The 23,783-nt window shown below is 50.1% G+C and overlaps 14 protein-coding genes across 14 annotated transcripts; 2 read left to right on the top strand and 12 right to left on the bottom strand.

Moving 5' to 3' along the window:
• Window positions 1-122: 122 nt before the first annotated feature.
• Window positions 123-520, bottom strand: LACBIDRAFT_318284 (uncharacterized protein; the record flags this gene model as incomplete). Its single annotated transcript, XM_001879285.1, has 3 exons — window positions 123-360; window positions 434-465; window positions 509-520. The coding sequence occupies 3 exons, from the start codon at window positions 518-520 to the stop codon at window positions 123-125; spliced, it is 282 nt and encodes a 93-aa protein (XP_001879320.1).
• A 221-nt stretch (window positions 521-741) lies between these two features.
• On the top strand, window positions 742-2,206 carry LACBIDRAFT_318283 (uncharacterized protein; the record flags this gene model as incomplete). Its single annotated transcript, XM_001879522.1, has 8 exons — window positions 742-785; window positions 839-1,242; window positions 1,300-1,352; window positions 1,407-1,445; window positions 1,501-1,541; window positions 1,592-1,901; window positions 1,957-2,049; window positions 2,108-2,206. 8 exons carry the CDS (start codon window positions 742-744, stop codon window positions 2,204-2,206), a joined length of 1,083 nt encoding a protein of 360 aa, XP_001879557.1.
• Window positions 2,207-2,507: 301 nt separating this feature from the next.
• LACBIDRAFT_325831 (uncharacterized protein) lies at window positions 2,508-3,315 on the bottom strand (the record flags this gene model as incomplete). Its single annotated transcript, XM_001879284.1, has 2 exons — window positions 2,508-3,114; window positions 3,170-3,315. 2 exons carry the CDS (start codon window positions 3,313-3,315, stop codon window positions 2,508-2,510), a joined length of 753 nt encoding a protein of 250 aa, XP_001879319.1.
• A 499-nt stretch (window positions 3,316-3,814) lies between these two features.
• Window positions 3,815-5,948, bottom strand: LACBIDRAFT_325830 (uncharacterized protein; the record flags this gene model as incomplete). The annotated part of the gene is made up of 5 exons (XM_001879283.1): window positions 3,815-4,484; window positions 4,548-4,719; window positions 4,771-4,849; window positions 5,267-5,747; window positions 5,836-5,948. 5 exons carry the CDS (start codon window positions 5,946-5,948, stop codon window positions 3,815-3,817), a joined length of 1,515 nt encoding a protein of 504 aa, XP_001879318.1.
• A 428-nt stretch (window positions 5,949-6,376) lies between these two features.
• Window positions 6,377-6,952, top strand: LACBIDRAFT_318282 (uncharacterized protein; the record flags this gene model as incomplete). Its single annotated transcript, XM_001879521.1, has 1 exon — window positions 6,377-6,952. The coding sequence occupies one exon, from the start codon at window positions 6,377-6,379 to the stop codon at window positions 6,950-6,952; it is 576 nt and encodes a 191-aa protein (XP_001879556.1).
• A 736-nt stretch (window positions 6,953-7,688) lies between these two features.
• Window positions 7,689-8,375, bottom strand: LACBIDRAFT_318281 (uncharacterized protein; the record flags this gene model as incomplete). The annotated part of the gene is made up of 1 exon (XM_001879282.1): window positions 7,689-8,375. The coding sequence occupies one exon, from the start codon at window positions 8,373-8,375 to the stop codon at window positions 7,689-7,691; it is 687 nt and encodes a 228-aa protein (XP_001879317.1).
• Window positions 8,376-8,703: 328 nt separating this feature from the next.
• Window positions 8,704-8,919, bottom strand: LACBIDRAFT_318280 (uncharacterized protein; the record flags this gene model as incomplete). Its single annotated transcript, XM_001879281.1, has 1 exon — window positions 8,704-8,919. The coding sequence occupies one exon, from the start codon at window positions 8,917-8,919 to the stop codon at window positions 8,704-8,706; it is 216 nt and encodes a 71-aa protein (XP_001879316.1).
• A 2,393-nt stretch (window positions 8,920-11,312) lies between these two features.
• Window positions 11,313-11,963, bottom strand: LACBIDRAFT_233623 (uncharacterized protein; the record flags this gene model as incomplete). The annotated part of the gene is made up of 1 exon (XM_001879280.1): window positions 11,313-11,963. A coding segment is annotated over one exon (651 nt), but the record flags the coding sequence as incomplete, so codon positions are not given.
• A 255-nt stretch (window positions 11,964-12,218) lies between these two features.
• LACBIDRAFT_293759 (uncharacterized protein) lies at window positions 12,219-13,403 on the bottom strand (the record flags this gene model as incomplete). Its single annotated transcript, XM_001879279.1, has 4 exons — window positions 12,219-12,399; window positions 12,485-12,576; window positions 12,884-13,196; window positions 13,291-13,403. 4 exons carry the CDS (start codon window positions 13,401-13,403, stop codon window positions 12,219-12,221), a joined length of 699 nt encoding a protein of 232 aa, XP_001879314.1.
• A 202-nt stretch (window positions 13,404-13,605) lies between these two features.
• LACBIDRAFT_318276 (uncharacterized protein) lies at window positions 13,606-13,800 on the bottom strand (the record flags this gene model as incomplete). The annotated part of the gene is made up of 1 exon (XM_001879278.1): window positions 13,606-13,800. The coding sequence occupies one exon, from the start codon at window positions 13,798-13,800 to the stop codon at window positions 13,606-13,608; it is 195 nt and encodes a 64-aa protein (XP_001879313.1).
• Window positions 13,801-13,855: 55 nt separating this feature from the next.
• On the bottom strand, window positions 13,856-16,187 carry G3PAT-2 (glycerol-3-phosphate O-acyltransferase; the record flags this gene model as incomplete). Its single annotated transcript, XM_001879277.1, has 10 exons — window positions 13,856-13,963; window positions 14,166-14,472; window positions 14,561-14,563; window positions 14,678-15,058; window positions 15,112-15,204; window positions 15,256-15,405; window positions 15,455-15,465; window positions 15,524-15,918; window positions 15,971-16,014; window positions 16,066-16,187. 10 exons carry the CDS (start codon window positions 16,185-16,187, stop codon window positions 13,856-13,858), a joined length of 1,614 nt encoding a protein of 537 aa, XP_001879312.1.
• A 165-nt stretch (window positions 16,188-16,352) lies between these two features.
• LACBIDRAFT_184206 (40S ribosomal protein S14) lies at window positions 16,353-17,244 on the bottom strand. The gene is made up of 4 exons (XM_001879276.1): window positions 17,219-17,244; window positions 16,918-17,086; window positions 16,603-16,859; window positions 16,353-16,540 (listed from the first exon to the last, which is right to left on the bottom strand). The coding sequence occupies exons 1-4, from the start codon at window positions 17,219-17,221 to the stop codon at window positions 16,514-16,516; spliced, it is 456 nt and encodes a 151-aa protein (XP_001879311.1). The 5' UTR covers window positions 17,222-17,244; the 3' UTR covers window positions 16,353-16,513.
• A 464-nt stretch (window positions 17,245-17,708) lies between these two features.
• On the bottom strand, window positions 17,709-19,034 carry LACBIDRAFT_325824 (uncharacterized protein; the record flags this gene model as incomplete). Its single annotated transcript, XM_001879275.1, has 3 exons — window positions 17,709-18,263; window positions 18,644-18,661; window positions 19,014-19,034. The coding sequence occupies 3 exons, from the start codon at window positions 19,032-19,034 to the stop codon at window positions 17,709-17,711; spliced, it is 594 nt and encodes a 197-aa protein (XP_001879310.1).
• Window positions 19,035-20,956: 1,922 nt separating this feature from the next.
• On the bottom strand, window positions 20,957-23,575 carry LACBIDRAFT_318273 (uncharacterized protein; the record flags this gene model as incomplete). Its single annotated transcript, XM_001879274.1, has 6 exons — window positions 20,957-21,570; window positions 21,622-22,223; window positions 22,281-23,014; window positions 23,068-23,238; window positions 23,296-23,508; window positions 23,558-23,575. The coding sequence occupies 6 exons, from the start codon at window positions 23,573-23,575 to the stop codon at window positions 20,957-20,959; spliced, it is 2,352 nt and encodes a 783-aa protein (XP_001879309.1).
• Window positions 23,576-23,783: the final 208 nt, after the last annotated feature.

Genomic DNA, 23,783 nt, shown 5'->3' with positions numbered 1-23,783 from the left:
CTGCCACCAGACAAGGTCGATCTAGCTCAAGTCAAAACATACATTGCAGACTGTGGTCACTGGTGGGCCCGTGGTGGGCGTTCGATGGTCCATGCTTCAATCCAAGAAACAGCGCCCTCACGCTATTTTCCGGCCTCAAGGCCTCCACCTTCAGCGGAGTCAATCGGAAGATTTGGAACCCATCCACTTATTAGCAACATGCGCCATTCGAGAAGGCCACATCCTGGATGCATCAGACGCCAGGCAACAACACCTGACTGAACTACTACACCGGTACCAAAGCCTTCCGACACGCCAACTTTGTAAAAGATCTCCAGATGCACTGGCAGGCAGACTATTTGTTGGTGAGGGACTTCTTGACTGCAATTGAACTAGGGTCTGAAAGTCAATCGGATGATTAGATGAAGCTGTGTCAGTGATAGTAACCGTTCACCGAATTGTTGGCAACTTCAAGTCTTCAATGGACTTTGTTTTGCGTTTGAATGTGGCAGGTGCGTTGATACAATACCTCACGACTCATAGACTTATCAGTCACGCAGTCGCACCGGTACCGACTGCACCAGAGTCAAAGCACAGCAGTCAACGGGCACAGTCTCTATCCTTCGACATAAATAGCACCGCTACACAGGAAAGGAGCCAAGCCCTTCCCCTTATTGCCCCAAAGCTGTAAACCCGATTTACTTATCACCCCTCGAAAACTCTGCATCGACTTCCCTCACCAACCCCAAAGACCAATTCAAGATGTCAACAACTCAAGACGGCAGAAGCACCGCGGGCAAGTCAATGTGCGTTGTCACATCCAGCTCAATATTGCCATACTTGACGTCTTCTACTCCAGCGATATCGTCTTTCTCCAAGACGCGACGGGTAGCCAGGGACCTTACATCCAAGCTGCCAGACAAGCCATCCAGCAGATCTGCTTGAAAGTGTCTGCCTCTGCTGAGCTCTCAAAAGGAGCCATCCGGTTCGCGCTCATCGCGTTCCGTGATCACCCACCTCAAGACATGAGTTTTGTCACGAAGAATTTCGGGTTCACGGCGGAACAGTCTGTTATGAAGAAGAATTTGGATGGGCTCATTGCGTCTGGTGGAGGTGACGGACCAGAAGCGCAAACTGCTGCCCTTGCCGATGCGCTGAACTTGGAATGGGCTGAGGGCGCTGCGAAGATGGTGGTTCTGATTACTGATGCACCTCCACATGGAATTGGAGAAGATGGTGACGGCTTTACGGAATCTCCTGATCGTAAGTCCCTGTTCTGTGATAACGGCGACGATGTTCAGTTACCTACATGATTTCCAGAAAACGATCCTCTGCAGCTCGCGCGACAGATGGCAGAGCGTGGCATTACCCTCGTATGTTCTTCTGCTTCAAGGCAGTGACGTGAGCTGATATCGACTACTGTCTAGTTTGTGATCGCGTGCGAGCCAAGTCTAAGCAGATACAGGGTATTTCAAACATATTTCCGCTGTAGTTGCATCGTGGCTCACAATTGCGTGACAGAACGCGGTGGATTTCTACAAAGCCTTGGCAGACATCACCAGGTGAGTCGTGACTGATACATTCCGCCAACCACAACCTGAGGCCTTCCCAGCGGAAAAGTTTTCCCCCTTACATTGGCAGAAAAACTTGGCGACTACATTGTTGGAACCACCATTGAGACGATCGAGACTGAAAAGCTGATCGCCGAATTCGAAGAGGTTATCGTGGACGACATTTATGGCAGCGAGACTCCATTGGAACAAGTGACGGACAAGCTGCACAGCAAGTTGGCGGACACTGGCGTTCAAATCACCACATTGAACGTAGAAAACATCTATAACGAGTCACCGCAATCGACTTCGAATACCAACGTTTGGCTGAGTGCCCCAACGATCGCTGCTGCCCGCCCAAAGGTCGTCCAGGTGAGCAGTGTGTGTACCATTGAAGCAATGATTATCGACTGATGCAACTGACAAGGTTGAGGGCCCTCGCGTGAAGAGCGCATTTGTTGGGATGGGGGCAAGGGCACCAGAGGTAGCATTTATGCCGCAGGCAATCAGCATGTCACAGGTGTGTTGCCCGCCTTTAAAGGGTGGGATATCGTTGCTCAATTCTAGTTGATTTCTAGGCAACGCGTGTTGTGAAGCAGAGTGCTATGAGGCAGTCTGCTGTTGCTCCTGGTGGCGCTATGACGCCATCCGCCTCTTCAAAATATTACAGGGGATGAATGGACGTCAAGCTGAACTACGCCAGCTATGGATTTACCTCATGTACCCTTGTACTTGTACCCAACCCTTGAGCCATGTAATTATAACGCATAGTGAAGAATATTCTCGATTACTGGAACGCTAGTAAGTAGTATCTTCCCTCAACGTAAGAGAATTACCCAAGGTGCTTCGTTTTCTTACTTTTGGCGATTTTGAAGACGGAAACGGGTCTCCTTAAGATTGACTCTTTGGACATCTTGCTCATCTTGCTTGGGCTTACACGTTGTACACATCATATCTGGAATACCATTATTATTTACTTCAATGCCATCCCTGCAGACGACTCGGCGCATGGGTCGAGATCGTGAGTGAACTTGTGAGATCGGCATCTGTATTCCGCCTTGCCCTCCAAACTCCGACTCCTTCTCCTTGCCCCCATTGGATCGACGGTGGCACGGCAGAGCTCACGAATGGACTTGTGAGATTGGCATTTGCGGCCCGCCTTGAGCTTGACCTCCAAACCCCTACCCCCCGTCCGTATCGGGTTGACGGTGGCGGGGCAGCCCAGACAGTGCGAGTGTCAGAAGATTCACTGTCAATCTGAACCACCTCATCTCGGATCCGAGTCTCCCTTGGACTGGGCACAGCACCGGAAGCATTTTTTTCTTGTTGTTTGCGAGCTTCAGCCTCTCCCTCGCGCTGTTTTCGTAACTGTCGTGCCCTTTCCAAGGATTCCCGTAGTGCCCGCTCGCGTTGCTTGCTCTGTTCCACGGCAGCCTCAAGCTCGACCTGACGTTTCGCTTCCTCTGCACCAAGCCTCTGCAGCAGCTCAACATCTTCTATACCCTCCTCCGATACGGTTGCTGGACGATCGACGTGCAGCTTTACGATGCGACTAGCGACGAATGGCTTGCGGCAAAAGGGGCAACTTGACCCCATCGACATTAGACAGCTGTTATTGCATTAGAATGCGCGAAAACTACAGATTGTGGCCCTTGAGTTGGAGTGGGACCAACGTTTTACAGAAGATGTGGCCGCAGGGTATAGCGTGAGGCAGCTGGGTTGGGGTGTCCCAATCATAGGCATCCAGACAGATATCGCAAGAGCTTGAGGCGTGGACAATAAGCATGGATTTCAGTAGGATTTGGAGGGATCGTCAATCCACAAAAGACCGGGCTAGGGCACGAGGCACGAGATCAACAGCTTAGTTTATCGCCCTTTGACTAAGTATGTAAGGCGCTGAAGCGCTGAAGGATAAGAGCCTTTTAAACACCATTTGGGTCATGGTTGTTAATAAAAAGCGGTATTTTGGGCGATTTGTTGATGTTTCCCACCCTGCCACCCACGCATAACGAGAAACGTCAAAGGTGTTGAGTGGGTTCTGAACTCAGCATTTCTGGAGACGCAAATCACAGGGTCATTGAAGTAAAGAATATAGTAAGGGCATTCCACACATGATGTGAGCAAGCATAAGTAGAGGTCCAGACTTCAAAGAGTCAAATTCACGGATTAGAGGACGATGGTAGATAACCGGGGCCCGTCATGGTCACGAAGGAACGATATCCAAAGAGGGGGGTACTGTAGCCCAAACGGGGTTGCTTGAACCTAGGGAGAAACCCACCTTCAACTCAGAAAGACTCGTCTTCCGAACTTGCATCCGAATTAGAAGACGAACTGACTTGCCAACCGTTCCGCCATGCAGCTTCTGCCCCCCCACCTCCTCCAACTTCTCCCCGCCCAAATTGGGTCGACGATGGCGCAGCAGAGCTCCGGGGTGCCCACCTTGGGAACCTCGAATATCCCCCCCTCCGTTGGGTTGAAGATTCCCCGCGAAGCTGATCCACCTCATCGACCCGAGTCTCCCTTGGACTAGGTACAACACCAGAAGCAGTTTTTCCTGCCACAGTAGGGGGTTGTTGTTTGAGAGCTTCAACCTCTTCCTCGCGCTTTTTTTGCAACAGTTGCGCCCTTTCCAAAGATTCCCGTAGTGCCCGCTTGCGTTGCTTACTCTGTTCCATAGCAGATTCAAGCTCGGCCTGACGTTTCTCTTCCTCTGCATCAAGCCTTCGCAGCAGCTCAACATCTACTATAGCCTGCTCCGACGTTGGACGATCGATGTGCAGCTTTACGATGCGATTAGCGACGAATGGCTTGCGGCAAAAGGGGCAACTTGACCCCATCGACGTTAGGCAGCTGTTATTGCATAAGAATGCACGTAAACCAGGAACTGTAGCCCTTGGATTGGAGTAAGACCAACGTTTTACAGAAGATATGGCCACAGGGTATAGCGTGGGGCATCTGAGTCAGGGTGTCCCAGTCATAGGCATTCAGACAGATATCGCAAGAGCTTGAGAGGTGTACAATGAGCATTGATGCCAGTAGGATGTGAAGAGTTTGTCGTTGTCGGCGTGCTCAACGTGAGGTTTGAGCCTAATGGATATGTTTGTTGTTCTCGTGCACAAAAGGCCTGGTTCTAGAGCACGAGGCAGCTCGTTCCTTGAGCATCGTTGAGCGGCTCTAAATTGAGTCCCGTCTAAGTCACTGTGGCAAGAAATTCCATTTCATTTGCAATAAAAAAACATACGATCAAGATTCAACGTTAATGCATTAGAATGCGCGAAAACCACAAATTGTAGCGCTTGGATCGTAGTAAGACCAACGTACTACAGAAGATATGGCCGCAGGGTATAGCGTGAGGCATCTGTCCAAGGTGCTGAGGGGTGGGTTGCGCACTCAGCATGGCATTGAAGCAAATATGGATGGTATTCCAGATATGATGTGTACAACGTGTAAGCCCGAGCAAGATGAACAAGAGTGATTAGATGTCCAAAGAGTCCATCTCAGAGAAACCCGTTTCCGTCTCCAAAATCCCCAAGAGTAAAAGAAGTATGAGGCGCATCGGTCGAGTTCGCAAGTGAACTTGTGAGATCGGCATCTGTGTCCAGTGCAATCCAACCTCCCCCTGCTCTCCGCTCCCATCGGATTGCCGTTGGCGCGACTGTGTAAGAATCACTAAAAAACCGAAGACTTGGAGTCCGCGTTGGACTGGGTGCAGCACTGGCGGAAGCACTTTGTCCTACTACGGCGGGGGGTTGTTGTTTACGAGCTTCAGCCTCTTTCTCGCGCTGTTTGGGAGCTTTTGCCTCTTTCTTGCGCTGTTTGCGAGCTTCTGCCTCTTCCTTGCGCTGTTTGCGAGCTTCTGCCTCTTCCTTGCGCTGTTTGCGAGCTTCTGCCTCTTCCTCGCGCTGTTTGCGAGCTTCTGCCTCTTTTTCACGCTGTTTGCGAGCTTCTGCCTCTTTCTCGCGCTGTTTGCGAGCTTCGGCCTCTTCCTCACGCTGTTTTCGCAACCGTCGTGCCCTTTCCAGTGACCCCCGTAGTGCCCGCTCGCGTTGCTTGCTCTGTACCAGGGCAGCTTCAAGCTCGACCTGACGTTTCGCTTCCTCTGCACCAAGCCTCTGCAGCAGCTCAATATCTTCCACACCCTGCTCTAACGTTGCTGGACGATCGACGTGCAGCTTTACGATACGATTAGCGACGAATTGGTTGCGGCAAAAGGGGCAACTTGACCCCATCGACGTTAGGCAACTGTTATTGCATTAGAACGCGCGAAAACTACAGATTGTAGCCCTTGAATTGGACTAGGACCAACGTTTTACAGAAGATATGGCCGCAGGGTATAGCGTGAGGCATCTGTGTTGGGGTGTCCCAATCATAGGCATCCAGACAGATATCGCAAGAGCTTGAGGCGTGGACAATAAGCATGGATTTCAGTATCGTCGATGCACAAAAGACCGGGCTAGGGCACGAGGCATGAGATCAACAGCTTAGCTTATCGCCCTTTGACTGAGGCGCTGAAGCGCTGAAGGATATCGATAAGAGCCTTTTAAACACCATTTGGGTCAGTGTTGATGATAAAAAGCGGTATTTTGGGCCAAGTTTTGGGCGATTTGTTGGTGTTTCCCTGCCACCCACTAGTCTCCCGTAGTCAGCCCTATAAATATCACGTTTGTCTCTTTTAAGGGGAAGGGAGGTCGACAGTGATATATGGTCTGATTTCACGCGCGCCCATCAAACCGCGGTACCCACATTCAAATTCAAGGTTGTCGACTATTGCCTTATAAGGCGATATATCACAGCCACCGCGTGCCCACCCAACTTCAGTCTTGCTTATCACCACGAACGCGCTGCTCATGTTCACCACATTCAGGCTTGGATCGACTGTGCCAGCTACTCCAACACCATCCAATCACACCACCCCATCCATACTCCAATCTGTTCTCGAAACTCCATTGACACCATGCAATTCTCGACGCCGCACAACCAAGAAACGATCTCGAGAAGATCAAGACGAAAACTTGCCATCCGCATCATCAGGTCCATCGAAAAAGCGTTCAAGTGCAGCTTTGAATTCCACTCCAGATGCAACACCAGCCACGCCACGGCAATACACGCCCCGCCAAACAAAACACGACAAACTTAACAGTTTATTCGACGCATTGGATGCCACGCACTGGACTCTCGGAGAGTTCCTTTATTACACCTTTCGGACAAAAGACGAACACGGAGTCAACATACACCGCACGGTCCAACATTCCAAGTACTCGCAACACTTTCTCCAGGGAACACCAAAGCACACTCCAGCCACCATTCTCGACGCGTGGTTTCGGAGCCCGGACGGTCGCATTTCAGAAGGTTCACCCGACCTGGACCTGATGTACTCCATCGACACACCTTATGCCGAGATCAAACCTGTTCGGGCCAGATAGGGTTGGATACGGTCCAATGGGCAGATGTAGGCTCTGCTACGGTGTCGCAAGTAGCCGATGTAATACAGAAGCACCAGCCGTTGACATGGAATTATATGATGAATATTGCAATGCCAGAGTCTCGAGGTCAGCACGGTGCAGATAAGACTGTCGGAACGCGTCGTCCGACAAGTGTTGTAAGCTCCCTTTGTATTGACGAGCGCGTGTCCATCAGGTGTGTCATAGAGTGTTGGATCATTGTTGGCTTCAAGTTGGGCGTAGGCAGCAGGATTTGTGGAAGCCTGGAGAAATGGAGAGTCCGACATATTCAAATCACAGAATATGGAGGGTATAACGGATTGTGTAAAGGACAGATGAAAAATTAAGGCTGCAGACGCGTAAAAAAACTGCTAATTAGTTGACGCGAGCGTGCTATTTGGCATTGAGTGGTCGGCACGTGTGTCAACTGATACCGAATATCTGTACCACGGTTCGGACCCCACACGTGAACCTAGACTAGCCACCCACGCATAACGGCGAAGAGTGGGTTCTGAACTCAGCATTTCTGGAGATGCAAATCACAGGGTCATTGTAGTAAAGAATATAGTAAGGGCATTCCACACATGATGTGAGCAAGCATAAGTAGAGGTCCAGACTTCAAAGAGTCAAATTCACGGATTAAAGGACGGTAGATAACTGGGGCCCGACTGTAGCCCAAACGGGGTTGCTTGAACCTAGGGAGAAACCCACCTTCAACTCAGAAAGACTCATCTTCCGAACTTGCATCCGAATTAGAAGACGAACTAACTTGCCAACCGTTCCGCCATGCAGCTTCTGCCCCCCCACCTCCTCCAGCTTCTCCCCGCCCAAATTGGGTCGACGATGGCGCGGCAGAGCTCCGGGGTGCCCACCTCGAATATCCCCCCCTACATTGGGTTGAAGATTCCCCGCGAAGCTGATCCACCTCATCGACCCGAATCTCCCTTGGACTAGGTACAACACCAGAAGCAGTTTTTCCTGCCACAGTAGGGGGTTGTTGTTTGAGAGCTTCAACCTCTTCCTCGCGCTTTTTTTGCAACAGTTGCGGCCTTTCCAAAGATTCCCGTAGTGCCCGCTTGCGTTGCTTACTCTGTTCCATAGCAGATTCAAGCTCTGCCTGACGTTTCTCTTCCTCTGCATCAAGCCTTCGCAGCAGCTCAACATCTACTATACCCTGCTCCGACGTTGGACGATCGACGTGCAACTTTACGATGCGATTAGCGACGAATGGCTTGCGGCAAAAGGGGCAGCTTGGTGATCCCATCGACACTAGACAGCTGTTATTACATAAGAATGCGCGTAAACCAGGGACTGCAGCCCTTGGATTGGAGTAAGACCAACGTTTTACAGAAGATATGGCCGCAGGGTATTGCGTGAGGGATCTGTGTCGAGGTGTCCCAATCATAGGCAGTCAGACAGATATCGCAAGAGCTTGAGGGGTGGACAATGAGCATTGATTCCAGTAGGATGCGAAGAGGTTATCGTTGTCTTGCTCAACGACGTGAGGCTTGAGAATGGATATGTATGTTGTTCTCGTGTGCAAAACGCCAAATTATAGGGCACGAGGCAGTTCGTTCGTTCCTTGAGCGGCTCTATTGAATCCCGTCCAAGTGGCAAGAAAATCCATTTCTTTTGCAGCTCAGACAAAGTTCTGAAGAAAAACATACGATCACGTCCTGCAACCCCGGGCACCACTTGGATACCAACATCTCCACCAACGCCTCACTCTCCCCTCAACCCCAGATACCCTGAAAATCCTTCCTTGGCCTCATCGTGAGCCTCCAAAACCGTCGTACCAATTTCCTCGACGTGCCTGGAGCTCGTATCGGTGGTACCAAGGCGTGCTTGCCAATCTCCCTGGACTCCAAAGCAGCGTCAACTTGAGCTCCTTCCTGATGCTTGACGAAAGGATGGGCAGGGGGTCGCGGAGGTTTCGTGTACACCTCCATCGCTCTCGGATCAACCTGTGGTCGGGAAAGAGCAAACGCAATAAGGCGCTTCTGGTACGTCAGAATACGTTGGAGTCTAAGTACATTCCATCAGAACCAAGTCAGAAAAGACGAAAGCAGGGGAAAAGCTTACTGTCTATAATGACAATCCACTAAAAGATTATGCCACCTCACCAAAACCACAACACGACCTTCATCCACCCACCCACGCTACTCCAGAGTCCAAACTTCCCACTTGTTCACGAACCCAGCACTAGTGCCGCAGCTGCCATGACACTCAGCCTCCCTCTCACCAGATCTCACATAGAACTACACCCCTAACCGCTCAGCGAGTTGTTAGTAACTTCATCATTGCACTTTGTTCTGCCTTTGACTGTGGCAGGTGCGTGCATAGTATTCCACTTGCCACGCAGTCGCTTTGGTACCTGACTGCACCAGAGTCAAAACTTACATAAAGCACAGCAGTTACAGCTACTTACCTTCATATCGATAGACCCGTTTTAAAAATACAACGCTTTTGTTTAGTTATGGAGCACGTACAAACAAAACTGACCAAATTTGGTTAGACCCCGACGGTGAACTACCGTAGCGTCTGCTGTAAATCATTCCCTCACCCAACCCTCACTTGCCCACCTTGTAAATTTGACAAGGAATGGTCTCTTTGTATCTTGGTGAGTCCCGTCCTGCTCTTGTTTCTCGGCTGCCGAGTTTTGTTTGTAGGTGCTTCAAAAGCGCTGAGTGTTGTATTTTCAAAACGGGTTTAATGATATGAAGATAGCTGTAGCAGGCACAGTCTCAATCCCTCGGCTTAAATAGCACCGCTACACACAAGAAAGGAGCCAAGCGCTTCCTCTTATTGCCCCAAAGCTGTAAACCAGATTTACTTATCATCCCTCGAAAAGTCCGCATCGACTTCCCTCACCAACCTCAAAGAACCAATTAAAGATGTCAACCACTCAAAATGGCAAAATCACCGCGGCCAAGTCAATGTGCGTCGTCACATCTAGCTCAATATTGCCATACCTGACGTCTTCTACTCCAGAGATATCGCCTTTCTCCAAGATGCGACGGGTAGCCAGGGACCTTACATCCAAGCTGCCAGACAAGCCATCCAACAGATCTGCTCGAAAGTGTCTGCCTCTGCTGAACTCTCAAAAGGGGCCATTCGGTTTGGGCTCGTCGCGTTTCGTGATCACCCACCTCAAGACACGAGTTTTGTCACGAAGAATTTTGGGTTCACAGCCGAACAGTCTGTTATGAAGAAGAATTTGGATGGGCTCATCGCGTCTGGTGGAGGTGACGGGCCGGAAGCGCAAACTGCTGCCCTTGCCGATGCGCTGAACTTGGAATGGGCTGAGGGCGCTGCGAAAATGGTGGTCCTCATTACTGATGCACCCCCACATGGAATCGGAGAAGATGGTGACGGCTTTACGGAATCTCCTGATAGTAAGTCACTGTTCTGTGACAACGGCGTCGATGTTCAGCTGCTTACATGATTTCCAGAAAACGATCCTCTGCAGCTCGCGCGACAGATGGCAGAGCGTGGAATTACCCTCGTATGTTCTTCTGCTTCAATGTAGTGACGTGAGCTGAAATCAGGATTACTGTTTAGTTTGTGATCGCATGCGAGCCAAGTCTGAGCATGTACAGGGTATTTCGAACGTATTTCCGCTGTCGTTGTATCGTTGCTCACAATAGCATGACAGAACGCGGTCGATTTCTACAAAGCCTTGGCAGACATTACCAGGTGAGTCGTGAAGGATACGTTCCGCCAACCACAATCTGAGGCCTTCCCAGCGGAAAAGTTTTTCCCCTTACATTTGCAGAAAAACTTGGGGACTATATTGTTGGAACCACCATTGAGACGATCGAGACTGAAAGGCTGATCGCCGAATTCGAAGAGGTTATCGTGGACGACATTTACGGCAGCAAGACTCCAATGGAACAAGTGACGGATAAGCTTCACAGAAAGTTGGTGGATACTGGCGTTCAAATCAACACATTGAACGTAGAGAACATTTATAACGAGTCGCCCCAATCGACTTCGAATACCACCGTTTGGCTGAATGCCCCAACGACCCCTGCTGCCCGATCAAAGCTCGTTCGGGTGAGTAGTGTGTGCCCCAATCAATACAAATAACTATCCGCTGATGCAATTGACAAGGTTGAGGGCCCTCGCGTGAAGAGCGAATTTGTTGGGAGGGGAGCAAGGGCGCCAAAGGTAACATTTATGCCGCAGGCAATCAACATGTCACAGGTGTGTTGAGCACCTTTAGAGGTTGGGATATCGTTCCTCAATTGTACTTGATTTCTAGGCAAAGCGTGTTGTGATGCAGAGTGCTATGAGGCAGTCTGATGTTGCTCCTGGTGGTGCTATGAAGCCATCCGCCTCCTCAAAATATTACAGGGGGATGAACGGGGGCAAGATTGAGTTTGTTGATGAAGCTCATAAGGTTGAGGAGTTTGAGTTTGCTGGTGCTGAAGAACTTTATGAGGAAGTGGTGGTCGAAGAGAGCCTGCAGGAGCCAGTGGCCGAGAAGAGCCTGGAGGAACTGGTGGTCGAAGAGAGCCTGGAGGAGCTGGTGGTCGAAGAGAGCCCGCAGGAGCTGGTGGTCGAAGAGAGCCTGGAGGAGCTGGCGGTCGAAGAGAGCCCGCAGGAGCTGGTGGTCGAAGAGAGCCCGCAGAACCTGGTGGTCGAAGAGAGCCCGCAGGAACTGGTGGTTGAAGAGAGCCCGCAGGAACTGGTGGTTGAAGAGAGCCCGCAGGAACTGGTGGTCGAAGAGAGCCCGCAGGAGCTGGCGGTCGAAGAGAGCCTGGAGGAGCTGGTGGTCGAAGAGAGCCCGCAGGAGCTGGTGGTCGAAGAGAGCCTGGAGGAGCTGGCGGTCGAAGAGAGCCCGCAGGAGCTGGTGGTCGAAGAGAGCCTGGAGGAGCTGGCGGTCGAAGAGAGCCCGCAGGAGCTGGTGGGTGAAGAGAGCCTGGAGGAGCTGGTGGTCGAAGAGAGCCCGCAGGAACTGGTGGTCGAAGAGAGCCCGCAGGAGCTGGTGGTTGAAGTCGAAGAGAGCCTGGAGGAGCTGGCGGTCGAAGAGAGCCCGCAGGAGCTGGTAGTCGAAGAGAGCCTGGAGGAGCTGGTGGTCGAAGGGAGCCTGGAGGAGCTTTAGACTGCAAGTGAAGGGGAACTTGAGCTTTCACTTGTATGAAATTTTAACGTTGACGAGATTTCCTGAGATTTCCCAAGCTAGCAGTGCTGCTGTTTCTGTATATATCAGCTACAGAGTTACCTTGTGTACCTTGTACTGTACTCAGCGATGTAATGTGTAGCGAAGAATATCTTGAAAAATCGTTGCATCTTCCTTGAAGCCCTTCGGGAGCATCAAAGATTCAAAGATGACCAGCGGGTTTCGTAACCAGTCATCGAGACGCAAATCATTGAAGTAAACAATATAATGGTATATGAGATATGATGTGTACAACGTGTGAGCCCTGTTAAGTAGATTAGTAGAGTCGAAGGCATGGATTAAAGGATGATGATAAGTAGTGCCTAAGGCCCGTGAAGGATTGCGCATACTGATAGTCGTGAAGGGGAGTACCGGTGCCCAAGCGGAATTGCCTAAAATCTAGAGAGGAGCCTACCTCCATCTCAGGGAGACCCGTTTCCGTCTTCAGAATCGCTCACAAAAGTAAAAGGCGTAGCATGCAGAGGCGCATAGGTCGAGCTCGCGAATGAGCTTGTGTAACCGGTATTTGTGTTCCTCCTTGCTGACCTTGGGATCCAACCTCCTCCTTCTCCCCGTCGGATCGACGGTGGCGCGGCAGTGCTCTCAAGTGAATTTGTGGCAGCGTCCCGCCTTTCCCCCCAACTTCCTCCTTCCCCTCGCCGCCAGCGGGTTAAGGGTGGCGCCGCAGACTCGACAGTGCGAGTGACGGAAAGTTCACTGAAAAGGCCAAAAAGCTCCTCGATACGAACATCCCTTGGACTGGGCACAGCACCAAAAGCACTTTTTCCTGCCACAGTAGGCGATTGTCGTTTTCGAGCTTCAGCCTCTTCCTCGCGCTGTTCTTGCAGCCGATGCGCCCTTTCCAAAGATTCTCGTAGTGCCCGCTTGCGTTGCTTACTCTGTTCCACAGCAGCTTCAAGCTCGGCCTGACGTTTCGCTTCCTCTGCATCAAGTCTCCGCAGTAGCTCAACATCCTCTACACCCTGCTCCGACGATGCTGGACGGTCGACGTGCAGCTTTACGATGCGACTACCGACGAACGGCTTGCGGCAAAAGGGGCAACTTGGTGATGTCATCGACATTAGACAGCTGTTATTGCATTAGAATGCGCGAAAACCACAGATTGTAGCCCTTAGATTGGAGTAGTAAGACCAACGTTTTACAGAAGATATGGCCGCAGGGTATAGCGTGAGGCATCTGTGTCGGGATGTCCCAATCATAGGCATCCAGACAGATATCGCAAGAGCTTGAAGGGTGGACAATGAGCATTGGTTTCAGTAGGATTTGGATAGGAGGTCGTCGTTGTCGTGCTTAACGACGTGAGGTTTGAGAGTGGGTATATGTTGTTCTCGTCCATGCGCCAAACGCCAGGCTAGGGCACGAGGCATGAGATCTAATAAGCGCTGAAGGATCTCCGCATATTATCCTCCTAGTGATAAGAGCCCTTCTAACACCTGACTTTCTTGCAACATCATAGAAAGAAAGGGCGTTGGATGTGGTGCGGAGCCACACTATTTTGACGACATGTCTGAAACTCCAAGGTAGCGCTGGTATGTTGTCGCTCGACCAGACAACGTGGTCCTAACTGAGCCAGGGAAGAGCGACTCTGGAAGCCATGAAAAAGTTGTGGTGCGTCATGTGTTGCAGTCCACACGATGAAAGCCATTTGCTGTAATAGTTGTGGTGGGCGTGCGGCCGGAGACAAGGGTTTAGAAGGTTGGTTATGGATGGGAAGGGTTCGTTGGGCAGATATCGGTGTCGTAAAGACTCTGCTGAGTCTTTCCTTTCTGATGGCGCGAGGCGGTCAATCCTTCGTTCTTTCGAGCATTCTAGGTTGCTCCATTAAAGCCCATATAGGTGACAAGAAAAACATGCGTTTGGAATGGCAAGCAGTCCTTCAAAAACATTCAAGTCTCAGACCATGGAACTTTCAATTCTAAAGTGGCACTAACCGTAAATACATAGCGACCGCCCTCTCATCACCTCTCATCCCATCCCCACGTCTTACAACACCACCGCCCCCTTACCCACCAACAACTCCACCAACGCCTCACCCTCCGCCTCCCCGGTCCCCTCCCTCAAATACCCCGAAAGCGCTTCCTGGGCCTCATCTCGAGCGTCCAAAAGCCGTCGTACCAATTCCCTCGACGTTCCTGGAGCTCGTATCGGGACAACCTCCAAAGCAACAGCAGTGTCACCTTGAGGAGGTCCTTTGACGAAAGGGTTGGCAGGTGGTCGTGGAGGCTTCATGTACACCTCCATCTGCCCCGGATCGAGCTTCAATCGTGGAAGCGTAAACGCCATGAGGAGTTTATGATACGTCAATATCCGTTGCAGTCTACATAAACCCCGTTAGTTTCAGAACACGACAACTCAAGCAAGTGGGGAAGAAGGGGGAAAAAAAAAGGGGGGGGGAAAGGACTCACTGTCTATAATTACAATCCACCAAAACATTATGCCACTTCACCATACCCACAACCCCCAACAAAACCTTCACCCACCCACCAAGGGTACTACTCCAAACGTCCCACCTGTTCACGAACCCCAGGACAAGCGCAAAAGTCGTCATCACTCCCAACCCCCCACCAACAGCTTTAAACTGCGCCTGCGTCTCTTCTTCTTCGGTTGATGCGAGCCAACGCGCGGAGAGACGGCCGAGGATGTATCCCGGTGTGAAGAAGAGGAGGGGCGGGAGGAAGAGGGCGAGGCGGATGAGGGCGACGGGCAGGGAGGTTAGTAGGGAGATGGTTGGTTGGACTAGGGGGTGTGATGGCGGAGAAGAAGAGGATGTGGGAGAGGAAGGGGAGAGGGAGGCGAGGATGGAGTGTTTGATCCCTGTGAAATGGAGGAGGGCAAAGTATTTTGTTAGTGCTGATTTTAGGTGGGTGGTTGGTGATAGGGTGTTGTCGAATATGGTTACTAGTCTTTTGAGAAAGTGAGTATGGTTTTATATGGATGAAGTGATGTAGTTACTTACCTTTGGGAGACGCCAACCCAGTCTGCGAGCTTGATGTTGCGTTCGTCGGTCCAGAGGAAGTGTCGAGCTGAGCGCACGGCGCACAAGGTGTCCCTATCATCATGACTTGAGCCAAGAGTATGCTATGATATGTGAAAGTCTTACCAGTCCGGCGCGTTGATCGTGTTCTCCATCATCTGCTTCTCCACCTGAACCATGATCTTCTTCACGACGCTGCGCGAAGCAGCATCAGGATCAGCCGTTTCCTCAAACAACTCCTCCGCATAATCATCGACATGAATAGGCGGGCAATACCTAACTCCAAACGTCAGCGCACATCCTATTCCACTTCATTCAGGCGTACTTTACCAATATCTAAAAAGACCGATGAGAAACTCAAGAACACCACAAAGAAAGAAAGAAAGAAACGCACCCTACTCCTATACCTCGCCTTATCAGTATAAACAACCGCCACCGGAACAAGCTTCAACCCCGTCTTCACCCCTCTCTGCTGGGACCTAAGAAACTCAACAGCAGCCCACGCAGCGCCAGGCAACACCTGCAATATACGATACGACGTATAACTCGTACCCTCCGGGAACACACCAATAACTTGGCCTGCAGCGAGTGCAGCAGAGGATTCTCGGAATAAAGTCGATCGCGAGGGGTCGCCGTTGTTCGTCTTTGCGGAGGAGCCAGAGCCGTTGTTGGGGTTCCGCCGTACGGGAATGGCGCCGGAAGATTCGAGGATGGCGCGTGTGATTGGATTGGCGAACATGGTTGATTTGGCCCAGAAGGAGACATGGCGGCGGTAGGGGATTGTCGCAGCTACAAGTTGAGGTGAGTGAGTGAGTAAAGGGGGTAGGATGAAGAGACATACTGAGTGCAGCGATATCGATGAGCTCGTTATGGTGCGTTGAGGCTCTAGTAGTATATGGTTAATCAAGTCGTGGATAATCGACGTTGGCGACGTACATGATAAGAGGACCTGTTTCAGGGACGTTCTCGCCACCTTCGACGACGCAATCCGAGTAATAGCCTGTGACTGTCCAATCTGATACTTTTCTTAGGGCGCGGTAGACTAGTTTGAGCTCCATGGTCTAGGTTCAAGTGTAAGGGCGGGTATGGTCGTCCGATCGGAACCTTTTATGGTCATCTCGGAGGGGTCTCATCGCCCGGGTGACGTTGTGGTGACGAATCAAAAGGTCTCAAAAATCAAGAAATTAGGAATCAGTATGGCATCTACATAACTGCGGGAATCTGAGGATAGGAAACGCCAACACAATTTGGAGTGGACGACCACGGGTCAGGTTCACGTTAATGAGCCCTGATGCGCGTCGAGCGGCGACATTTAGCATTGAGCATCGACAATGTAATACAAGCAATTTTTTTACACCACCCATTCCCAACACAAGAAATCCAATCAGAGACGACGACCACGACGACCACCCTAAAAAAGCAATCAGCATCAACCCACACCAACAACAACAAAAAAAGAAAGTCAAAACGCACCTTACGCCTCGTAGAATCAGTAGGCACAGGCGTCACATCCTCAATCCTCCCAATCCTCATCCCAGCACGCGCAAGTGCCCTAAGTGCGCTCTGAGCACCTGGACCAGGGGTTTTAGTCCCAGTGCCTCCAGTAGCGCGGAGTTTGATATGGAGGGCCGTCACGCCGACTTCACGGCATCGAGTAGCAACGTCCTGCGCGGCAAGCATGGCTGCGTATGGGGACGACTCGTCTCTGTCTGCTTTGACTTTCATTCCGCCTTTCAATTTCCTTCTTATTAGCATGATGTAACGAGGAAGAAGGGATGGATTGCGCACCGGTGACGCGAGAGATGGTTTCCTTGCCTGAGAGATCGGTAACGTGGACAAAGGTATCATTGAACGAAGCGTAGATGTGGGCAACGCCAAAGACAAGCTCGCCGTCTGCGACTTGTGGACCGAGCGAGACGGTGTTTTCTTCCTTGGGTGCCTTGACTTTTTTGGGGGGCTAGATTAGAGGAAGCATCATCCAAAAGTCAGCTCTGCGATCCATCGTTTCTCCGCCAATCCAGCACGATAAAAGAGACATATGTGCTTTTGAAACGGCGGTTGGGACGATTGGGAAGAGATTTGGACGTACCATGTTGACGGTCTTGTAGTGAAAAGCTTGAGGACGACTTGATGACTGGTGAGCTCAGGACAAAACTTGCGTTGGTTGCAATGCCAACGGAATGAAACAAGTGCAAATACAGCTCCAATCCCTTTCTTTTCGGCCCCCTATCCTTGACGACTGCGCCTCGCGGAAGAAAAGAACTTAGGCGCGAAATATGTCTAACGATAAGCCTATCCGCTACACGTCCAGCCAAGCGAAACACCACCAGCGTCATAAATGTACGATGAATGAACTCCAGTGACATTCATCTTACATTCCAATCCAAACAACACACCCCACCCCTCGGGCCTCGGCGCATTATGAACACAGAAGCATGCATCCCGTCCTTCTCTTAAAAACATCGGACAATTGGTTGCTACCCTTACAATCAACCCCCCCGCTGCGGAGCGCTCCCATCCCCCATCATCGCAACAGTTATTCTAATACCCACAATACAAGACAGGCGTTATAGTCTCACTCAGTTCTGCTTCCGATCGCGCGCGTAGTTCCCATTCCAACTAATTCCGCTCGTCTTCTTCTTCCTCCTCCTAATATTTGAACCCTTCCACGACTCAATTCCACGTCCCCTATCCTCCTCCCCCGCGCGACCAAGACTACTGAGGATGGACATGCAACTATTCGTCGGCAGTGGTGTATTCGTCTTCGGCATTTGGGCACTCAAGACGATCATTAGTATCCGAGACGTTTCTGAAAACGAGCGATGCGATTTGGAGTTCTGCGAGGACGTGGTGAGCTTGGGTTTTATGAGTGCTTCTTGGTGACTAACCAACTTATTTGGTTTTTGAAGTGACTTCTGTCTGTGGATAGGAATGTTATTGGGGTTGACACGTCGTGAAACGCAAACGGCGCGCGGGACGAGGTCATTTTTGGGTCGTTTGCCGAGGAACATGGGCCGCCTAGCCCCTATTTTACACCGCGTTTCCTTCACGAAGATGCGACGACGCTTTGAAGAAGACAGACCTCCGTCGGCGAGCGGTGTTGGGCTCAATAGGGGCCACCGCGTTGAAATGGCCTGGGTTTCACCAGAGAGTCACGAAATTCGCACTCGCAACACATTTGAAACGGTCACACTATAACTTTCTGGCTCAGACACGCCTTTCGGAAACGGAATTCAGGAAGTCTGGGATGGCTATCCGATGAAATTTGTCGGAAGAGAAAGGTATTGTAAATGTGGTTTTGAAAGTCTCCCCTAGTTGAGAATTTGCTTTTCAGTTCACAAGCTCCATTCATATGGACATGTGAATTTTACTTGGTTCCATGCCGTTTGGTGGTTGTTAATATATGTACAGGCTACGCGTCCGAAGTCCGTTCTTCACGTATAAATTATTTCACAAGATATTGTCTCCAGAAATGATATACATCGGGGCCACAGCCAAAGTACGCAACCCTTACGGTTAACCACCTCACCGCCTAAAGAAGCGTCAGCTTCAGAACGCAATCATCGCGCATTCAATCCCCTATTTTTCAGTTCGTTGCATCATAAGCTTAGCGCCGTGTGCGCAGACGAAATCACTCTTGGATCGTTAGAGGACCTGCACAGAAAATATGGGCCGCCAGTCCGCGTGTCTCATCGTGAAACCTTGCGTTTCCCTCACGAAGATGCGACAACAATATGAAGAAAAACAAGATATCAAGGCCTCTTTTGCTGCATTCTACAGGGGCCACCGCGTTTATAATGGCCTCGCTTGACCTGTGAAAAGTTTACGAAGTTCGCGTTGACGCACTCGCAACAGAGGATGTTCTCAGTTTGAAACGGTCACACTATCCTTTCTATCTCAGACATGTTTTGCGGAGACGGCGTTCATGTCTGGCATGGCTATCTGATGAAATGTGTAGGAAGAGAAAGGTACGTAAATGTGGTTTTGAAAGTCTCCCCGTAGGAGAGAATTATTTTTCTTCTCAGTTCACAACCTCCATTTCAATTTTTTTTACTTGTTTCATGTCGCTTGATGGTTATCAATATACAGGCTACGCCTACGAGTCCGTTCTTAACATAAGTATTATTTCACAAGATATTGTTCCCAGAAAGATATACATGGCGGCCACAGCCAAAGTACGCAACCCTTACGGTTAATCACCTCATGTTGGCCTCACAACGTTACCATCGTACCTCCAGGAATTTTAATTCCCTATTTTTCAACACAAACTCTAAGCGTCGACCTTAGCGCTGTGGGCGTCTATCAAAGTTCTAAAAGGCACACCCTACAGTGGACAAGCGCCCTAGGTGGGAATCAACGCGTGGTAAAAACCGCCTTGCGTTAGCCTCCATCGACCACTTATCAGCGTCGACACCCACTCCATCCTCAACATCCAAACCCGGAACCACTTAAGTTGTACCATAAATGAACGCCGACGCCTACGAAAAGCTTCAGCCGGCGCTTGGCGGCAACAGATTTGGAAGGAAAAGGATTAGGCTCAGAAAGCGCCCAAGCAGTTCTTCTGCTAAGCAAGTTGAGCTTGAAGTCAACACCAAGGCTGAACGCGGCCGCCGTCACTTTCTAAATCGACCACAACGCTCACGCTCTCGCCATAACGCGTCGCCCAGCCCGCTTCCCTCACGAAAATCAAGGAAAGGTTCTCGTAGGCGCGTTAGGTCGTTGAGCCCACGAAAGCGACGGTCTATAATCAAGCAAATCGATGAAATCCAGGACGCGCTACGCAGGATGAGCGACGAGTCCGGGTTGAAGGTGACATTGAACTTTTTCTCTCAGCGTGTCCCTTTTTGTTGACGTTTTTGGGAAGATACTCGAGCATGACGATTTATCAATCCCCCTACCATTGGGCCGCTCACTGGCAGGCCGTTCCGACTCGCTACCACGATATTTCTCTTTCCCAATCCAACGCTCGCCATCCCCATATTACACTTCTCCGTCAGTCCCCCGGACGCGCTCTCCAACTCCGAGTCTTCCGCCTCCCACTGCGGTACCCGGTTTGCCTCCGATTCCTTCTTGGTCTTTGCACTTGATCAAGACTCCGCGCGCTAGCCGTTCGCCCTCTGCTGATCTGTGCTCCTATACTCAGCGGACGCTCTCACTGGACAGGACTCTGTCCCTGTCTTCTCAGAATATCTTGGATGGACGAACTATGAAAGGACGTGATGACTCCGAGGATGCAGCGAATATTTTTGAGGATCAGGACGCGGGAATTTTGCTTCCCTATGGGTCTCCAGAGGTGACAAGCGCTGATACACTGGATGACCTTGAAGAATTAACTATGGATGGTATCTACCTCATCATCATACTCCAGCAGACAGAATAAACATTCACGCGTTTGTTATTTTTATTTTTTATTTTAGCGCTCAAGCGTCGGCTCGCGGAAGCGCTGACAGATCTAGAAATTGAGAGGACGCATCGACTAGAAGTAGACCAAATTTTACGCGACGTCGAGCGTGAATGTCGTCAGCCGTGTGTCGTGCCGTCACTGATTCTGGCGGTGAAGGATTTTCCTTCATTTCGGGAACTACTTCAATGAGCTGTTTTTTTTTTTTTGGCGCTTTCGGAATTTTGGATTTATGTACAAGTTATGATGAGAAGATTGTAATAACACGGTAGTGTAGATGTGACTTGTATTATTTTTTTTTACAGTGCGTTCGCGATTGACTTGTCAAGTGAATAAATAAAAATAAAGTAACAAAAGATCTTTGAAGCGACTTAGATTTTGTCGCCGGATTGGTAATTCAAGACTGAGAAGGCCTTCCTGCGGGTTTCATGATGCAACGGATACTTCTTCCTCGGCTTGGAGTGGATTAATCCTTTTGTATCCGCTTTTATCGAGTTCAAATTTCGTTGTAATGAGGCTTTGAACCCCTGATAAAACTTTCCTGGGATCTTGCGAGAGGCCAACAGAAGATTCCACGTCTGGTCGGAGGTGCAGAAGCTCGAGGGTCGATGGGAGATGGATGTGCTCGCCGCTCATGGCGAGTTCCAACAAATCACTAATAGTACGCATGAGGGAATGGACTGTGTCGAAGCCATCGCAGGTCTTCCAGTTCTTTATTGCGTGTGGCGATACGCCAGCAAAGGCCCAAATTATACCGCCTGCAAAATCAAGCAACTCTTCCAGGTCTTGGCTATCCCTAAAAGCTAACTTTCCCATCCATTGTTCGAGCTGTTCGCAGACTGCGAACAATGCAGCGTGCGAACCAGGATTCGAAAGGGGCCGCGAAGCTAGGTGGTAGACGGCATTGGTCAAGAGGTGTAAGCTAGAATATGTGGATACACAGTGGGTGTCGTCAGCGCCGAACCATTCTGCGGATTTCAGTCGGAAGAATTTTTTCGCAGAACATAGATGTAGTAGTTGGGTCAAAATTTCGTCAGAAACTGTTTCAAAGAGGTCAGTTCGGGATGTCAAGATTAATTGACATTCCGTACCTTCAAACTGCTCTTCGGGTCGGAAAGCGCTTATTATACTTCCGAAGCACGAAGTTAGAGAAAGTGGATCTCCACAGATGTATCGGTCGTCCAGCGCGTTCAGGATGCGGATCCTAGCTTCAATAGCAAGGTTCCGACAGACGAGAGCCACATTTGGTTCATCCAAACGAGGTGTGTATTGTAGGCTGGCAATCAGCATAACATCCTCGGCTATGGGGGTGAGATTGAAGTTGGGAACTCGTCCTGAGAAATGAGGATGCCGTTCTGCATAAGGATGTTTCTGAAGTTCGAGTATGAGGCAAAGAAAGCTAGATTTACGAAGTCCTGGCTCTTCCAATTTGGAAAGTGTAGAAACACGTTTCCAGATCGGAGCGGTTCGCATTCGATGCAAGAGCGATTGAAGAATAGAAAATTTCACTTGGGCTGCCCGTGGGCCGAAGGGAAGGTTGCGCCAAAGCTCTTGAAGCCCGTTTAAAGAGTCAGTTTCAACCTCCTCTGCGTAGCCGCTGGAGACGTAAGCGTCTCGTTCACGTAACCACCGAAGGTCGTAGGCTGTCCAGTCATAAATATGAAGAGATTTAACTGCACGGTCGCCTGGAACCCTATTAAAATTTCAGCATCTATGATCTGTAACGAGAAATGATGCCAGTATGTGGTACCTGCGGAACTTCCTAATCAAGCGGCCAACAAATCCAGACAATACAACGCGATTAAGCCGGACCGTTTTATCGATGACGAATGTCAAGCCTCTCATCAACAAGGCCAGCAATTTGTAAAACGCCCAAGACTGGGGTGATTTGTATGGGCATTGGGGAACAAGTAAAGTCCGCCTGAAGATGAATTGCCAACCGGGAATGATAGTAGTCGCAAACACCAAAAGAAGGACGGAGCCCACAAGTACTGTGAGTATTGTAGCCACGATGCAGTTCAAGCTCCACAGAAAATCAAGGAGACCCATCAAAAAAAGAAGCAAACCGAGCTGGAGAAAAAGGGGAAGTGCGGCCATGATTGTCGGGATGTACCAAGCTTCAAGTCCCTCATAGCGCATTTGACGAAGGGAAAAACTGTCCATATTTCCAAGATGAGCGTCCCTTTGGTACTCCCGCATCCATTGTATACAGAGAATGCCTATCAGTGCCGTTGAAAGTGCCAGAGAGAGGCTGAGAAACCATAAACAGTTGATGCGGATAACGGACGCTGAAATGGTTCGGGGGATTGGCACCGTAAGTATTGGAGGATATTTCGCTTTGCTCTGGTTCACGAGGTTATTTAAGTGTGCAGACATCTGCGACATCTGAGCCAGAAGCTGCTCAGACATGTCTTGGGGATTCGGTTGCAACCACTTATACGATTCGATGGAGAACGCGGTGACGACCGCAGAAAAGAGACCGGCCTAGAAAATGGAGCAGTTCAATGAATTGTAGCCGAAATCCATAGATGACACACCAAGACCAGAAGCTTGTCTATTTCGTCCCTCCACGCATCGCACATGCCCTTATCAATCCTTTGAGTGGCTTCGTGACAAGCTTGGCTGGGATCGCCGAAGTTCGGCAACTGATAGTGAAAATGTCTGTCGCCAGAAGTCCATCGTTTTCCTTCTTCACCTTTCAAATCGTTCTGTCATGGGAGCAAGCTCAGCAAGCCTGAAGTACCAAAATAGACATGATATCCAACCTCATTGAATGAATGGCTACGTCTGAAGACATGTCGGAGTTGCCGGTTCAACTCTTCGGGAGACAAGTGTTGTGACTTTCTCAACGAGGGGTCATGATCTGAAGGGGGGGAAGCACATGATTTCTCCGTCCCTAAACCACTTCCAACGTTTCGATAATGTGCAACAGGCGGGAATTCACCCAGGGTGAAATCTTGATCGTCTTGAACGTGAAGCTTCGAACGAAAGTTAGTCGAAAGAAGGGCCGGGAGAGATAAACCCTACCGTAGAATCAGACTCCATGGGTTACAATGTTGAGTTAATACAAAGGATGGAACGTCCATTAAGTATCTCCAGAATAAATGAGTTCATTACGTCAAGATTGTGTTTTTCACAGCTTTTGGACCCTTCAAGAGAGACGTGGGATAGACTGATTAGCGCCGGCGAGAGTAGGTGACAGTGGGTCCTTGCGTTCAGGGTCCAATCATCTGTAAAAATTCAAATGGCTGAA

The sequence above is a fragment of the Laccaria bicolor genome, genomic scaffold (assembly GCF_000143565.1).
Source record: "Laccaria bicolor S238N-H82 LACBIscaffold_8 genomic scaffold, whole genome shotgun sequence".
In the NCBI taxonomy this organism is placed as follows: domain Eukaryota; kingdom Fungi; phylum Basidiomycota; class Agaricomycetes; order Agaricales; family Hydnangiaceae; genus Laccaria; species Laccaria bicolor.
Note: the sequence above shows the minus strand (reverse complement) of the source record. Positions and strands in the feature narration are given on the sequence as shown.